The sequence below is a fragment of the Anopheles marshallii genome, chromosome 2, assembly GCF_943734725.1.
Source record: "Anopheles marshallii chromosome 2, idAnoMarsDA_429_01, whole genome shotgun sequence".
In the NCBI taxonomy this organism is placed as follows: domain Eukaryota; kingdom Metazoa; phylum Arthropoda; class Insecta; order Diptera; family Culicidae; genus Anopheles; species Anopheles marshallii.
Window position 1 is genome coordinate 74,090,598 of NC_071326.1, and position 16,783 is coordinate 74,107,380.

At 44.1% G+C, this 16,783-nt stretch overlaps 3 protein-coding genes across 3 annotated transcripts; all 3 read right to left on the minus strand.

The window, feature by feature from the left end:
* Positions 1-770: 770 nt before the first annotated feature.
* On the minus strand, positions 771-1,508 carry LOC128718557 (histone H1-like). Its single transcript, XM_053812180.1, has one exon. It carries the CDS (start codon positions 1,506-1,508, stop codon positions 771-773), a length of 738 nt encoding a protein of 245 aa, XP_053668155.1.
* Positions 1,509-6,643: 5,135 nt separating this feature from the next.
* On the minus strand, positions 6,644-7,381 carry LOC128718558 (histone H1-like). The gene has a single exon (XM_053812181.1). It carries the CDS (start codon positions 7,379-7,381, stop codon positions 6,644-6,646), a length of 738 nt encoding a protein of 245 aa, XP_053668156.1.
* Positions 7,382-11,842: 4,461 nt separating this feature from the next.
* On the minus strand, positions 11,843-12,580 carry LOC128718560 (histone H1-like). Its single transcript, XM_053812182.1, has one exon. The coding sequence runs from the start codon at positions 12,578-12,580 to the stop codon at positions 11,843-11,845; it is 738 nt and encodes a 245-aa protein (XP_053668157.1).
* Between the last annotated feature and the right edge of the window lie 4,203 nt (positions 12,581-16,783).

The following is a 16,783-nucleotide window of genomic DNA, read 5'->3' on the forward strand; positions in this document are numbered from 1 at the left end:
CAGTGGTTGGCGAAGCCGTGGCGGTTAGTAATTATGTGGGGAATGGTGATGTCGACACCACAAAAGCTGCATAGTGCTGGAATGAGTTAGTCTGGTGTGCCCAAGGCGGAGTCGGGAAAGAATTCTCTGGAAGGTTTGGGGTTGCCGGATTCTGGAGGTCGGAATCTACCTTGGTTGGCTAGAGGGTCAGCTCTTTCGTTTTCGTAGATTCCTGAATGATCAGCAATTCAGCAGAAAGTGTATTTAAGGTGTTGTGGGAAATTGATCAAGGAGTTACATGAGTGGGACTCGGACAGCGCCAAGTTCTTGGACGGCTAGTAATGGGCGGCGCTGTTGATGAAAATGAAATATGGCTTATCACTGCCAAGGTTTTCGTCGGCGGCGATAAGCATGACTATTGCTTATGCGGAAAATATGGAGTGTTGTTAGGAAATTTTATGGCACTGATAACGAGGTCGGAGTGCATTCGGTATCCGGCGGACCGGTATAGAAAAAAGCTGAAAATATGGTGGTTGTGTTGAAATAAGAATACTTATTCCAGATGTCGCGTTTGACGCCCTTTAGGATATCATCTGTACCGCGTGAGCTCGGAATTTCAGCAAAACTCAATGTTTTCCATAGCCTAAAATGAAAAAGAGTGCCATTGGTTCCGAAACGTGGATAGCTTCGGTATAGCAGAAGGTAGTCAAGAAACGAATCCTTTTACAAATCGAATTGTAGTCCTGAGAAGGACTGTTGTTTGAGGATGTGTCGTGGGAAGAAGAAGCCCTTTACTTCTTGGCTGCTGCGGCCTTCTTCGGAGCGGCTGCCTTCTTTGGTGCGGCGGCTTTCTTCGGGGCTGCAGCCTTCTTGGCGGGAGCTGCGCCCTTCTTTGGCTTCGGTGCCTTCGGCTTGGCAGCCGCGACCTTGGATGGCTTCGTGGACTTCTGCTTGGGTGCAGCTGGCTTCTTGGCGGCCTTCTTCGCACCATCGGCGGCCTTCGGCTTCTTGGCGGCGGCTGTCTTCGGCTTCTTGCCAGTCTCTGCCTTCTTGGTGGACTTCTTGGCGGCGGCCTTCTTCTCTCCGGCCGGCTTCTTGGCAGCGACCTTCTTCTTCTTGTCTGCGGCCGATGCGGACTTCTTCGGGGCTGCTGCCTTCTTCTTCTCTACGGCCGGCTTCTTGGCGGCGGCTGACAGCTTGAACGAACCCGACGCTCCGGTTCCCTTGGTCTGGACCAGCTTGCCGCTGGCGACGGCACTCTTGAGCGCCTTCTTGAAGAAGGTGGCCAGCTTGGTCACGTCGGCCTTGTAGTTGGCCGCCACGTACTTCTTGATCGCCTGCAGCGACGAACCGTTGCGCTCGTTCAGAGCCTTCACAGCGGCCAGCACCATCTCGTTCACTGGAGGATGCGCTGCCGGTTGCTTCGGCTTCTTGGGACCAGCGGCGGCCTTCGGCTTCTTCGGCGACTTGGCCACGGTTGCTGGGGCGGCGGCTGCAGCAGCTACTTCGGTCGTTACGGTATCGGCCATCGTGTTACTTTCGCGCTTCTTTGCTATGCTTTCACTCACACACTGACACAACTGTGTTTATGTTTATGCTTATGCTACCATTCGGTTTCGCTCTATGGTCCCTCGATTGTTAAGTCCCGACGGGAAACTACCCCAAGCGCTTACGTCAAGTTTTCAACGCTCATGTCAAAGAGAGTTGCAAAAATACTGTTCCACTTTTGACCGAATTCTCTGGTAATTTGTTCTGAACCCCATGATATGATTTTTTTTTTTTTTTTTTTTCAAAGTGTGTTTATTTCAATTTATTTGTACAGAGATAGTTTTATAATACGAGATACAGCGTACAGGTCGCTTTTCAACGTAGAAAGTTTTTGTTGCCTTTGTTTGGCAGTTATGTTTTGTTTTTCTATATAAGGAGTGGTTGTAAGTGAAAATTATATGAAACCTTAACCTATCTTAAAACTAAACTTAACTAACTTAATAACTAATATTTACAAAAGATTTGTATTCATACCATGAATAACTGTTTGATAAGGAGATCATCTGATGCACTACATTTAACCTTTAGTGCTTGTCTAGAGGTATATTCAAAGTCATCGAGTGACATAGTGTTTGCTAACCTATAGAGATCAGTTCTTTTAGTTTTGTAGGGCCTATTGAGAATTAATCTTAAAGTACGATTTAGACTAACTTGTATTTTTTTGCGGTGAACAGTTGCGCAATTCCACCAGATGTTTATGCCATAAGTGATTGCCGGAAAAATTATGGCTTTAAATATAATAATTTTGTTTTTTCTTGAGAGCTTTGATCTTCTGTTTATCAGTGGAAAAAGTCTTGTTGTTAAGATTATATTTTTCTGTACCAGAGAGTTGATTTGATCTTTGAAAAGAAGTTTTTGGTCAAAAGTGACTCCTAAGTATTTTACTGTTTTTAACCAGGTAATAGTAGTGTCTCCTACCTTAACACTGATCCCAGATGGGTTGAGGAGTGATTGTTTCTTCTTATGGGGGAAGATGATGGCCTGAGTTTTACTCTCATTAAGCTTGAGTTTCCAGTCTTTAATGAAGCTTAAAATGATATCCAGACATCGCTGGGCACTGTTCCTGATTTCAGTAAGAGTTCTTCCTTTTACAGCTATAGCTGTATCGTCTGCAAACAGAAAAAGATCGCAGCCATTCGGTAGAGATGGTAGGTCTGCCAAGAAGATGGTGAAAAGCAGGGGACCGAGAACGCTTCCTTGTGGGACTCCGGCCGGGATATTAAAGATGTCGGACGATGTTTCTCCTAGGTGAACTCGAAATGATCGTTGTTGCAGATAACTTCGTACGATACGCACGAGCGAGATGGGTAGACCCATGATGAACATCTTGTGCAGCAGGCCGTCATGCCAGACGTTGTCGAACGCTTTTTCAAAGTCCAACATGATGACTCCGGTGGACTTCGATACTCGTTTGTTCCTCATGATGGTGTTGTGCAGTCGAAGCAGTTGATGAGTCGTGGAGTGACCAACTCGAAAGCCAAATTGCTCAGGAGGGAGAAGATTCAGCTCATGAACTGCATCCCTTAGCCTCCTATGTATTTGTTTCTCAAACAGCTTCCCTAATGCCGCAAGTAGGCTGATCGGCCGGAAGCTTGAAGACAGTGTTGGATCTTTCCCTGGTTTCAAGATCGGGATGACCTTGGCGCATTTCCAGCAGCTCGGGAAATAGCCCAATTGCAAACATCTGGAGAAGATGTTTGATAGCAACTCGAGGGCACGAGGAGACAGACGTTTTATCAGCAGATTGAATATGGCGTCGGATCCAGGAGCTTTCATGTTGGCCATGGTTTTTAAAGATGCTTTGATGTCTTCTACTGTAACGATGGTATCAGAAGAGTTCGGATTTCTTGGGTCATCCAGTTTCTGCAGGGTGGCAGCTACAGAAGACTCATGTCGGCTGTGCATGTTGTTTCCAATGAGATGAGCTTGAGCAAATTGCTCACCAATCGTTGCAGCTTTTCCGGACGTTGTTATGATGATTTTCCCGTTGACGTTAAGAGGTGGAATAGGTCTGGGTCTTTTTCGAAGAACTTTGGAGAGTTTCCAGAATGCATTAGAACTGGGTTCTAATTTCTCAACCATGTCTGAGAAATTGTTGTTGCGAATCATATTTACTCGATCTCTGATGATTCGGCCCAACATAGCAGCTCGATGCTTCGTTGCTGAATCTCGGGTACGTTGGAATTGGCGCCTGAACGTGTTTCTATCTGTGATGAGTTTTTTGGTGAGAGGGTCGAGAGTAATTACGGGTCTCCTTGTAATTACTTCTGGTACACATTCGGATTCTGCTGTTTTGATGGCATGCTCCAGATTGTCTATTGCACAGTCAATGTCCGATGTTGTGTAGACTTCTGTGCTGGTGATGTTGAGATCGACAACTTGACCGAACTTTTCCCAATCTACGAGCTTGTAGTTCCGGCGTTTAGATGGAGGCAAACGGTTAGTATTCAGATCGACTGATGTTATTACTGGGAAGTGGTCCGAGGTAAGGCCATCAATGACTTGAGGTTTGCTCAAAGAGATGTTAGTCAGGAACAAATCCAGTGTCGTTGGTCGATTGCCATTAAGCGGTATGAAGGTGGCTTGATCGGGATATTCTATTTTCGCGCTGCCATTGAGGAGTTGTTGGGCCAGCAGAGTGCCATTTTTGTTATTTTTTGAATTTCCCCACAAGTTATGACGAGCGTTAAGATCTGCACCAATTATCAGCCGGCTTTTGGTACTAGTAATTTTTACTAGGTCTTGCTTGAACATGATGGCCAGATTTTTCGTTTGACATTGGTTTGGGCAGTAGGCGCTTATAAGATGGAGAGGGCCAGAAGCAGATGGTATACTCACACCAAGAACTTCAATGATGTTAGTATTGAAGTGCGGGAGAAGCAAATGATTAATGTTGAGCTTGATTGCTATGGCCACTCCTCCACGTCTTCGAGAACCAGAGCGATCAAGCCTGTGGATGACGTAGCCTTGTAAATAAACGTTGACATCTGGCTTAAGATGTGTCTCCGCAATGAGGGCAACATCAATATCGTATTGTTGTAGGAAGTCAGCTAGCAGGATGATCTTTGGCTTGAGGGAGTTTGCATTCCAGAACAATATTTTTAGTTTATCCATACTGGATTAATAATTCCCCAAGTACGGTGATCTGGTCTACCTTGGTGCGGCAATTTCGCATTTTGACAGCCATTTCTCGGAAAATCCCCAAGAGGGTAGTCGCATCGTGAAGTTCATCGGAAGCTGGAGGTGATGGTTCGGCTTGGGCGTTAATGAGACGCTGAGCCAGATTGCGTTCGAAGCCAGGAGGGATCACTGGAGCAATGGGTTTGGCTGGCCATGCGGTACTGCGTGGAGCAGAGGACGGCATGCCCGAGGTAGGCGGAGGGAAGTGCTCCAATGATGATAATGCCGGCGGCGGGACTCGTGCAGTGGTGTTACGTCCCATTTGCGGCTTTCGATTGCGCTCATTCACAATTTTGCGGATTTCACTGTATTTTGCACGTTGTGGACATTCAATGTCTCGCGCACGATGGTTACTGCCACAATTTGCACATTTAACTGTTGCTCCTTGAGAGCTGTTTGAATTGCACGCATCAGTCAGATGCGGCTCCGCACAAACCGCGCAGCGAGGCTGGATTCGACAGTGGCGGGTACCGTGGCCAAAGGCTTGGCATCGGAGACACTGAGTTGGGCCTTTGTTACCTCCTCGATAGTTTTCCCAACGGATGATGATGTGTTGGATTGTTAGAACAGAATTTAGTTTGCTCAAGGAGCATGAACCTCGTTTGAAGTGCACGAGGTAGAGCTGTTGGTGATAGCTCACACTTTCTTCATTGCGTCGCTTAATGCGATGCACTTCAAGGACATCTAGCTGATACGATGCTTTCAGCTCGTTTAAGATGTCGATGGTCTCCATCAGTGGGAGACCGCGAATGATTGCCTTAAAAGGTCGATCTTCTTTTAGGTCGTGTGTGAAGAACTCGACCTTCTTCGTTTCCAGAAACTGGATCACAGTTTGCCTGTCCGTACTCGAATGAACAAACACTTTTGTTCCGATACCGCTTAGTTGGTATTCGACTGATACTCCTCTAGCTTGGAGCTCCGGTCGGAGCACGAAGAGCGGCATGGATTTCACAACAATCGGTGGAAATCTTTTAATTGCAGGTTGGACCTGCTTTTTGTCCGTTGCCATGGCAACTCCATTCTGTCCGGTTTTGCCCCCGGCTTTCTTGATAGGCACTTCAATGAAGCTTCCACCTTCAGAATCATTTTCATCACTGACACTTGCAACATCCATAACGGCACTTCGCGGTGGAATGCTTGCTTTGGTACGTTTAGACTCCGTAGAGCTCAAACTGTTGGTACGAGAGCGGCCACGCCCTCTTTCTCTCTTTTTGCCCCTCTTCTTCATCACTGACTCTCACACGTTAGTAGTTCCTCTCGCTTTATGAATGAAAAATTCTCTGAATGAAATGCACTACACAGCACAGGTTGCTCTTAGGCGCACAGGTTAGTTTTAACTGGACAAGTGTCTCTCGCTAAACCGCAGCTTCTCCACTGGTTTTCGGGGCCATTTTACCTCAATTCACGCACTGATGCTCACTGAACAGTGGCTGGAAGAAGAGATTCAATTTTAACGGCTATTGCATGTAATGTGGTTAAATAAATTATTTTTAAACTGTGGAACAAATCACTCCACTTCACCACTAAAATTACGGGAATTGCTTACACAAAACCGTTACAGTGGCAAAAGTTTGCACTTTGGCAACACGCGAAGCAAAGAAGAGCTCAAAAATACGTCTGTACACTTGGGCTGTTACGTGAAGAAACATTTTCCTGCTTTTAGTTAGTGTTTAAGGTCCCAATCTATTGTAGGTGTTTGTTGATAACAGGGACGCTGACCTAATCAGCAGAAGGTCTTGTGGTAATTGGTTTGGTGAGGGTTTGAAATTCAGCATGCCATTCCATAACCTAAAATGAAAAAGAGTGCCATTTGTTCCGAAACGTGGATAGCTTCGGGATAGTAGAAGGTAGTCAAGAAACGAATCCTTTTACAAATCGAATTGTAGTCCTGAGAAGGACTGTTGTTTGAGGATGTGTCGTGGGAAGAAGAAGCCCTTTACTTCTTGGCTGCTGCGGCCTTCTTCGGAGCGGCTGCCTTCTTTGGGGCGGCGGCTTTCTTCGGGGCTGCAGCCTTCTTGGCGGGAGCTGCGGCCTTCTTTGGCTTCGGTGCCTTCGGCTTGGCGGCCGCGACCTTGGATGGCTTCGTGGACTTCTGCTTGGGTGCAGCTGGCTTCTTGGCGGCCTTCTTCGCACCATCGGCGGCCTTCGGCTTCTTGGCGGCGGCTGTCTTCGGCTTCTTGCCAGTCTCTGCCTTCTTGGTGGACTTCTTGGCGGCGGCCTTCTTCTCTCCGGCCGGCTTCTTGGCAGCGACCTTCTTCTTCTTGTCTGCGGCCGATGCGGACTTCTTCGGGGCTGCTGCCTTCTTCTTCTCTACGGCCGGCTTCTTGGCGGCGGCTGACAGCTTGAACGAACCCGACGCTCCGGTTCCCTTGGTCTGGACCAGCTTGCCGCTGGCGACCGCACTCTTGAGCGCCTTCTTGAAGAAGGTGGCCAGCTTGGTCACGTCGGCCTTGTAGTTGGCCGCCACGTACTTCTTGATCGCCTGCAGCGACGAACCGTTGCGCTCGTTCAGAGCCTTCACAGCGGCCAGCATCATCTCGTTCACTGGAGGATGCGCTGCCGGTTGCTTCGGCTTCTTGGGACCAGCGGCGGCCTTCGGCTTCTTCGGCGACTTGGCCACGGTTGCTGGGGCGGCGGCTGCAGCAGCTACTTCGGTCGTTACGGTATCGGCCATCGTGTTACTTTCGCGCTTCTTTGCTATGCTTTCACTCACACACTGACACAACTGTGTTTATGTTTATGCTTATGCTACCATTCGCTTTCGCTCTATGGTCCCTCGATTTATAAGTCCCGACGGGGAACTTCCCCAATCGCTTACGTCAAGTTTTCAACGCTCATGTCAAAGAGAGTTGCAAAAATACTGTTCCACTTTTGACCGAATTCTCTGGTAATTTGTTCTGAACCCCATGATATGATAATTGCAACGCGTATTAAAAATGTTGAGCTATCCAAAAATGTATGCATCGTCTATGAAATGTTTCTGTGGAAAAAGATAATCGCGATGGAAGTGCGAATGTATGCGATGCTGATGATGTGCATTGAGACATTATGAGGCATAATTAATATCAGACAGTTGTAAATGCATGTTTTTGATATTAAATCACTAGTTCAACATGTTTTCTCACTCATCGCGGCTTACGGGTGATAATTGATAAGAGAAAAGTACATAAAAATCGTAAAACAAAAGGCAACTCTGGTGCGTCAGATCGATCCAAACCGGAATGACATTTGATTGTTTGGGTTGGTCTTGTGTGCAAAAGTAATGATAATTTTGGAGAATGTTATGCATTCTAGTGCAGAACATGTGCAACATTAAGTTAAAAATAGGTTAGTTAAGTGATTTCGACATTCCAATAATGTATATTGAGATAGAATGCATCGTACAGGCCTGTGAAAGTTTGTTCTACAAGCCGACTGACAGCTGTGCGGGAAAGACGTACAGTCTACGAGAGGCTTGTGGCAGACAAGAAGTCTTTAACGTTTGGTAATGAGATAGTTATTGGAATGAAAAGGTTTTATGAAATAGCAATTTATGTAGATAAAAAGAACAAAACAATCAAGGAATTTTCAAAATGCAGCCGATATTGCAAAATCCATGTTCACACCAACAAGCACTTTATTCTTCCGCTACAACTAATTGGACACAAGTTATTGGAAAAACATTCGAATTACGAGTGGTCTGTGTAAATGACATGCAAATACAAGTTTAGTTTGGAGAAGATTTCTAAACATTTCAACCATCAACTTTGTGTAGTAAAGTGTTTCGTAAAGTTTAATTCGATTTAATCGTCCTTTTCCGTTTATCCTTTGCTGTTATCCTGCTCGCGTGTCCTTTGTTCGGGTGGTCAACTAGGGCGAAATTTCGATTGATATGAAGCCCACAAATCTACAGCAATTCTATTTTGTCAAATTAAAATGTAATCCTGACTGAGGAAGGAGCTTATGTATGTAAAATTAGCACTGGACGAATATTACACAGCATGTGCGACCGTGTCATGGCATGATCCTTGTACAAAGCAAAGATTGTGTACTGGTGCGTTTGAAAAAAGGACTTGTAGTTCACAGACAAGCCAACAGAGTGCGCTGCGTTGAGTTTAAAATAGCTCAAAACATCGCAAATTCGAATCATTTAAATCAATCAAGGTGCTTGCAGGTTAGAAATTAAACCGTACAGTTTGTTTTTGATGAGGTCATAGAGACATTTGTTTAACACTGGAATTACCGAACCAATCATTTTGAGTGGAACGCTTCATTCTCATTACAATAATTTATGAGATAAAACAATTGCACCATAGCTGATGCATGACTTTTACGTATCTTTTCTGTAGTATGAACTCAAAAACGTATTCAAACGTAATGCAGGACAGCGAAATTGTTTACAAAGTGACCAACAATGAAAAACGCTTAAAATTCTTGGTGGTTCTATTGTTACATTTCTTTACAGCTATGCTTGTTAACGCCTAAACACAATGTGAGAGGTTAAGAGATGAATTTCGATGTTGGTGCTTATTTCAGTGCAGTTATCCCTTTTTTGTAATTACGAAAAACATCTTACACCTTATGTAGACGATTTATTTCGCATTTTAGCTTACAGTTTGGTTGTATGTAATCGATGTTTCTATGGATATGTACGACCTATAAATTGATACTTACTAATACAATTGACTTGAAAACATACTTCTGCGATATTCAACCACTTAAGTGATGATCAACCAACACAACAGATAGCAGCATTCGGGGGACCTCAAGTCCCAATATTACCTCCAAATCCAGCTCCAACAACCAATCCCTCACCTGCTATTGTTCCTAAGATCTAATGATTCTCTCGTTTGCGACAGTACCTAGGGCAAGTATGCTTTGGATCAAATTGAACTATCAGGTCTCATACGATCGCTGTTTTCCTACAACCATCAAGCTCACGGCAAATAATTGTTACCCAAACTTCGGATAACCTTGTTCAATTCCATGAATGGCTCCCATTTTCTCACTACCTTAGACAATTTCTGCATGAAGTCCATTAGTCCAGTTTCTTAAACATAGTCAGTAAACATATCGAACCCAAACTGTTTGTAAGATGGTGGGTAACTGCACCTATTGGGCGGGGTATACAATTTAAAGATCAGCCCCTTTGTGTGCGATCTGAACTTAAACTCAAAGTCAACACTCATAATTAAGATAACAGTAGACTCTAGTTGCACCTTGCAGCGTCTGTTTAAACAGGTAGAAGGAGAGGATATCAAATCCTCGAAGTAGTTCATCTGTATTTGGCTAAGCTTATTACCTGACTTGATTAATAGTGGAACATGAAAAACTGAACTTAATTGGCAAAAGTGGATTTGGTATCGCGTACCAGTAAATTTAATGAATGTCAAATCGGCCAGACGGTTTACATATAGCTAAACTAACTATACATAGGCTAACTAAAACTATGCTAACCAGACATAGGCTAACGTTCACATAATGGAACTGTTGTTAAGTAAATAAAAATGAAGAAATAAATCGCCTGCGTATACGAAAGATTTTGATTGTGTAAGAATGGAGCAGAATAATGATTCAATGCTGATAAGGAAGAGGGTAAGTGAGAGAATGGCCCATTGTGGGACGCCATTTTCAAGTGTGGAGATAGGAAATGTCGGCACCAAGGAGAACTCTAAAGGTGCGGTCAGTAAGAAAGCTCTCGATGAAGTTTGTGAGACGTCCACCGAGGCCCCGTCTGGATAGCTGTTCTGATAGTGGTTTTGTTTGGCTTGCGAAAGGAAGTTTTCAAACAGAGGACCAACATTGTCTGGGCCGGAGGAGGAACCTTTACTTTGTTAAAGGGCCCAGTTTAGTTCTTCTGTTGAGAATAGTCTATTGTAGCTATGGTGGGTAGCGTTAATTTAAGGACTGGGTATGGATTTTGAGTTTGTTAAGGTAGTCGAAAAATTAGGTGGGGGATGTTTTCAGTTGCAGAGGTGTTGGCGAAGTGTTTAGTGAAGGGTTCAGGGATTTTAGAGGGAAGGTGGTGCCGAGTTTGGGGTAATCGGAGAAGCAGCTTGTTGATTTCTATCTGAGAGGACACTCATTCTCTCCCAAATGTCTTTACAGGTAGAGGTTGGGATCGATGTTGTTATCGATTCTTTTCCAACTGTCCTCTTTGGAGACGCACAGCTTCCTTGCCAAGACGGTTAGCTTCACGATAATGTTCAGCTAACATGGGTGTTACACAATTGTGGCTCGACGTCATATTTGCCCTTGGGATGGTCGAAGTGGTCGATGAGGAGGATAGCTACTGGGGATGAATATGGGATAGTGGTCGTTATTGTGGGTATCGTTAATAATTTGGGTCTGGAATTGAGAAAGAGTAGAGTATGAGATGGTGCAGTACCTATTGATTGAGCCTGTGCCATTTGTGGGAGACATGCGGGTGGGAGTTCGGTCGAAAAGGAGTTCACGGAGAAAGAATTAAAAAATGTTGCCTATGTTGTCGCCACGATTGTTCGTTATAGAACAGCCCCAGGAACTATGTTGTGCAGTAAGATCACCAAGGATAATGGGAGGATTGGATATTTGGAGGATTAGCTGGGTAAGTTACCTGTTTAGAACTGGAAATGTAAGACCAGGGGGTTGATACAAACAAAGAACGAAGGCTGGGAGGTGAGATTCTATTTGAACGGTTATTGCATGTAATGTGGTTAAATAAATTATTTTTAAACTGTGCGACAAATCACTCCACTTCACCACTAAAATTACGGGAATTGCTTACACAAAACCGTTACAGTGGCAAAAGTTTGCACTTTGGCAGCACGCGAAGCAAAGAAGAGCTCAAAAATACGTCTGTACACTTGGGCTGTTACGTGAAGAAACATTTTCCTGCTTTTAGTTAGTGTTTAAGGTCCCAATCTATTGTAGGTGTTTGTTGATAACAGGGACGCTGACCTAATCAGCAGAAGGTCTTGTGGTAATTGGTTTGGTGAGGGTTTGAAATTCAGCATGCCATTCCATAACCTAAAATGAAAAAGAGTGCCATTTGTTCCGAAACGTGGATAGCTTCGGGATAGTAGAAGGTAGTCAAGAAACGAATCCTTTTACAAATCGAATTGTAGTCCTGAGAAGGACTGTTGTTTGAGGATGTGTCGTGGGAAGAAGAAGCCCTTTACTTCTTGGCTGCTGCGGCCTTCTTCGGAGCGGCTGCCTTCTTTGGGGCGGCGGCTTTCTTCGGGGCTGCAGCCTTCTTGGCGGGAGCTGCGGCCTTCTTTGGCTTCGGTGCCTTCGGCTTGGCAGCCGCGACCTTGGATGGCTTCGTGGACTTCTGCTTGGGTGCAGCTGGCTTCTTGGCGGCCTTCTTCGCACCATCGGCGGCCTTCGGCTTCTTGGTGGCGGCTGTCTTCGGCTTCTTGCCAGTCTCTGCCTTCTTGGTGGACTTCTTGGCGGCGGCCTTCTTCTCTCCGGCCGGCTTCTTGGCAGCGACCTTCTTCTTCTTGTCTGCGGCCGATGCGGACTTCTTCGGGGCTGCTGCCTTCTTCTTCTCTACGGCCGGCTTCTTGGCGGCGGCTGACAGCTTGAACGAACCCGACGCTCCGGTTCCCTTGGTCTGGACCAGCTTGCCGCTGGCGACCGCACTCTTGAGCGCCTTCTTGAAGAAGGTGGCCAGCTTGGTCACGTCGGCCTTGTAGTTGGCCGCCACGTACTTCTTGATCGCCTGCAGCGACGAACCGTTGCGCTCGTTCAGAGCCTTCACAGCGGCCAGCACCATCTCGTTCACTGGAGGATGCGCTGCCGGTTGCTTCGGCTTCTTGGGACCAGCGGCGGCCTTCGGCTTCTTCGGCGACTTGGCCACGGTTGCTGGGGCGGCGGCTGCAGCAGCTACTTCGGTCGTTACGGTATCGGCCATCGTGTTACTTTCGCGCTTCTTTGCTATGCTTTCACTCACACACTGACACAACTGTGTTTATGTTTATGCTTATGCTACCATTCGCTTTCGCTCTATGGTCCCTCGTTTTATAAATCCCGACGGGAAACTACCCCAAGCGCTTACGTCAAGTTTTCAACGCTCATGTCAAAGAGAGTTGCAAAAATACTGTTCCACTTTTGCCCGAATTCTCTGGTAATTTGTTCTGAACCCCATGATATGATAATTGCAACGCGTAGTAAAAATGTTGAGCTATCCAAAAATGTATTCATCGTCTATGAAATGTTTCTATGGAAAAAGATAATCGCGATGGAAGTGCGAATGTATGCGATGCTGATGATGTGCATTGAGACATTATGAGGCATAATTAATATCAGACAGTTGTAAATGCATGTTTTTGATATTAAATCACTAGTTTAACATGTTTTCTCACTCATCGCGGCTTACGAGCGATAATTGATAAGAGAAAAGTACATAAAAATCGTAAAACAAAAGGCAACTCTGGTGCGTCAGATCGATCCAAACCGGAATGACATTTGATTGTTTGGGTTGGTCTTGTGTGCAAAAGTAATGATAATTTTGGAGAATGTTATGCATTCTAGTGCAGAACATGTGCAACATTAAGTTAAAAATAGGTTAGTTAAGTGATTTCGACATTCCAATAATGTATATTGAGATAGAATGCATCGTACAGGCCTGTGAAAGTTTGTTCTACAAGCCGACTGACAGCTGTGCGGGAAAGACGTACAGTCTACGAGAGGCTTGTGACAGACGAGAAGCCTTTAACGTTTGGTAATGGGATAGTTATTGGAATGAAAGGGTTTTACGAAATAGCAATTTATTTAGATAAGTAGAACAACACAATCAAGGAATTTTCAAAATGCAGCCGATATTGCAAAATCCATGCTCACACCAACAAGCACTTTATTCTTTCGCTACAACTAATTGGACACAAGTTATTGGAAAAACATTCGAATTACGAGTGGTCTGTGTAAATGACATGCAAATACAAGTTTAGTTTGGAGAAGATTTCTAAACATTTCAACCATCAACTTTGTGTAGTAAAGTGTTTCGTAAAGTTTAATTCGATTTAATCGTCCTTTTCCGTTTAACCTTTGCTGTTATCCTGCACGCGTGTCCTTTGTTCGGGTGGTCAACTGGGGCGAAATTTCGATTGATATGAAGCCCAAAAATCTACAGCAATTCTATTTTGTCAAATTAAAATGTAATCATGATTGAGGAAGGAGCTTATGTGTGTAAAATTAGCACTGGACGAATATTACACAGCATGTGCGACCGTGTCATGGCATGATCCTTGTACAAAGCAAAGATTGTGTACTGGTGCGTTTGAAAAAAGTTCTTGTAGTTCACAGACAATCCAACAGAGTGCGCTGCTGTACTTAAGCTTTCACTTTAGGTGGTTACCTCCGGAGGCGAATATTGTAAAATGTTTTTATAATGTTTATGCTTTATCATAATTTTTGGAATTTTTTCTCTTCTTATTCTATATATTTTATACATACTCACATGTATTCACGTAAATCGTTCCACACAGAAACGTTTCTTTTGTTTTTGTTTATCGCTCTATCTATATTTCTATCTATGTGATTTACATAATAATCATGAGATGTTCAAGGCTTTATTGAACAATTGTTTCGTAGCTATTGCTTCCTACAGAATAATGTTGATAATTAGCAAGTATGGTTTGATTATCACTATATCTTTAGTTGAGCACATACAGACCTGATTGATATAAAGTTCATTTAAAACGGATTAGTTTATATGTTATTATAATACCTGAGGCCAAACATAGTCAACGCATTGTTTTGGCCGTTGCCTGTTTAGAACACCATCAAAACATATCGATGGTTTTCAACGCATGATCTCGGCGTAATAATTTCATTTCATTCGATTGTAAATTAATTACAACGACCGGTAATTGCCAATGTTTGTATCCAATTTATTTTTCAACGAACGATCGATTTGATTAAACCAGACGCAAATTTGGGAATCGATCGAACCCATTGCCCCAGCAATAGTTCATCGCAGCATAGGTGTGCTTCCTGTCACGAGGGGAACCAGGGGTACACTACTGGCGGTACATAGAGTGTAGCGTAATCTCCAACAAGCGAAACCAGCGTTTCGGATCATGAAGCACAGGTAGCTCGCTGGGTGGTAGCGGTCACTGAGCAGCAACCGTCTGAGTCGAGCCATCGAGAATAACGAATAATTAAAATGAAGAGCGAATCTGCCGGATTGCGGTCAATTCCTTGTATCACTTCAACCAACCATTTCCCCCGCGATCGTTTTTTTTTGTTGTTGCGGTCCAGCTGCAGTGGAGTTAGTTAGTGCACCGGCGGGGTAGCACACAGCGTGGCCGAAAACCATATTCGAAAACTCATAGCTAGTAATTATGTTTTGGGATAAGCTCTTGAAATATTTATGTTTTCCGCCCTCGTTACGGTGAATGCACAGCGTTATAACCTTCTGTGTGGGATGGGCGCGGCAAAACGTTGGGCGCAGGCACTCACCGAAAGGAAGACGAGCGTGTCAACTGATGTGTTGGGTGGTTTTGTTTGATTCCATTGCTGGCATGGGGCTGGTTGAGGGCGTGGAACGCGTGATATCGCATGCACTTTTCGTCAACTACTTTGGCATACTCGCAGCATGGTGCTTTCTTTCAAATCCGTACGGTTGATTCAGTGATCGTAACGCTTGCTAACGGTGTCAAATGGAGCATGCCGCGGCACGCCATCCGAAAGCATCGATTCACGAAGGATATATGATGTTCGATGGTTTAGTTAATTTACAGCCCGAACAACCGGGTAACTATCACCGCACCGCTTGCCTAATCCGGCAGCTGAGGTGGACGCGGTTTTACCGTGGGACATTGGTGGAGTTGCTGTTGGTCAAACCGTTGCCACAAAATCTCTGCTCATTTACGTGCGCTGTGGTTTTGGATTGATTTGCATAATTTAAACCATTCACGGGGAAGGGTCGATGTGGAAGTTTGGGCGGACAGTATTCTTTACTGTTGGATAATATTCTGGTTGGATTAACAATTTGATTGCGATTGTTATTTAGTTCAAAGAATGGAGGAAGATATTCACCATAGTCTGGTATTAAACGAAAAAATAACACCAAAACACTGCAGAATGTGTGGATGGATCTTCTTCAGATTTTTTAGATTCGAGAAATAAAAAACAAACTTTTATTTCTCATGATTCTTCCCGCATGTTACGACTGTATGTTAGGGTGATTTTTTTTATTTGTTACATTTGCTGCATTCACACCCAAAAAAATGGTTTTCTCTTTGATAGAGCATATTGGTAACCAATATTTCGTGTTATACACTGCAGTGCACCATAGATTACTGACTGAGGATGATGATACACGAGCAATATGTTCTTTCAGCAATATGTACATCAGCGGCGGTTTACTTCGTTGAAAAGATGAAAAGATTTTTGCTTGCAAGTTGGGTGAAATCATTTTGGTTTCATTTTGAGTTTTTGCCTCTTTCTCTAATTAAAACCCTTTTGCCATAAAACGGTCACTGAAAGTGGCAAGTTTACCCATGCTAGATGGATGTATAGCGATGTACTTAGGGTGTTCAATACATTCCGATGCATTTACAAAACAGGCAGTTCGCGAGATACGCGGTACCTCTTATACGCGGGTTCGGAGATACCTTTTTTTTTTTAATTTGACAAGTGAGTTAGTTTATAGCACAGCGTTCAAGCTCAAAGGTCTATAAATTGGTTGATAAAGCCTTCTTATTCGCTGTAATCAATTTGATTTCGATTTCGTTAAATGGGTTTCGTTCAAAAAGTCGACTGAACAGCAGCACTACATGCATACAGAAGCCATCACGTGCCATCATTTCGATAGAACTCTCGCGAATTATGGCGCCTCCTAGATGCACTTTTTTTGGGGATTGATGTAATCTACGAGCGATCCGCATATCTCCTATTTCGTCGCGTATGTCGAATCCGAGTGTAATACCGTTTATACCTGTAAGTTATAAAGTGGACTTCCTGCTTCGCTTGTAATATATTCAGCAGATCTATCGACTTTTATTATAGCAAATATTAACAAAATTTAAAACAAATTCATTCCATCAAATGGTAAGACCCAATCAACAACTTTTAAGTCATATGCTTGAATTTTGTTCAATAGATAAGATAT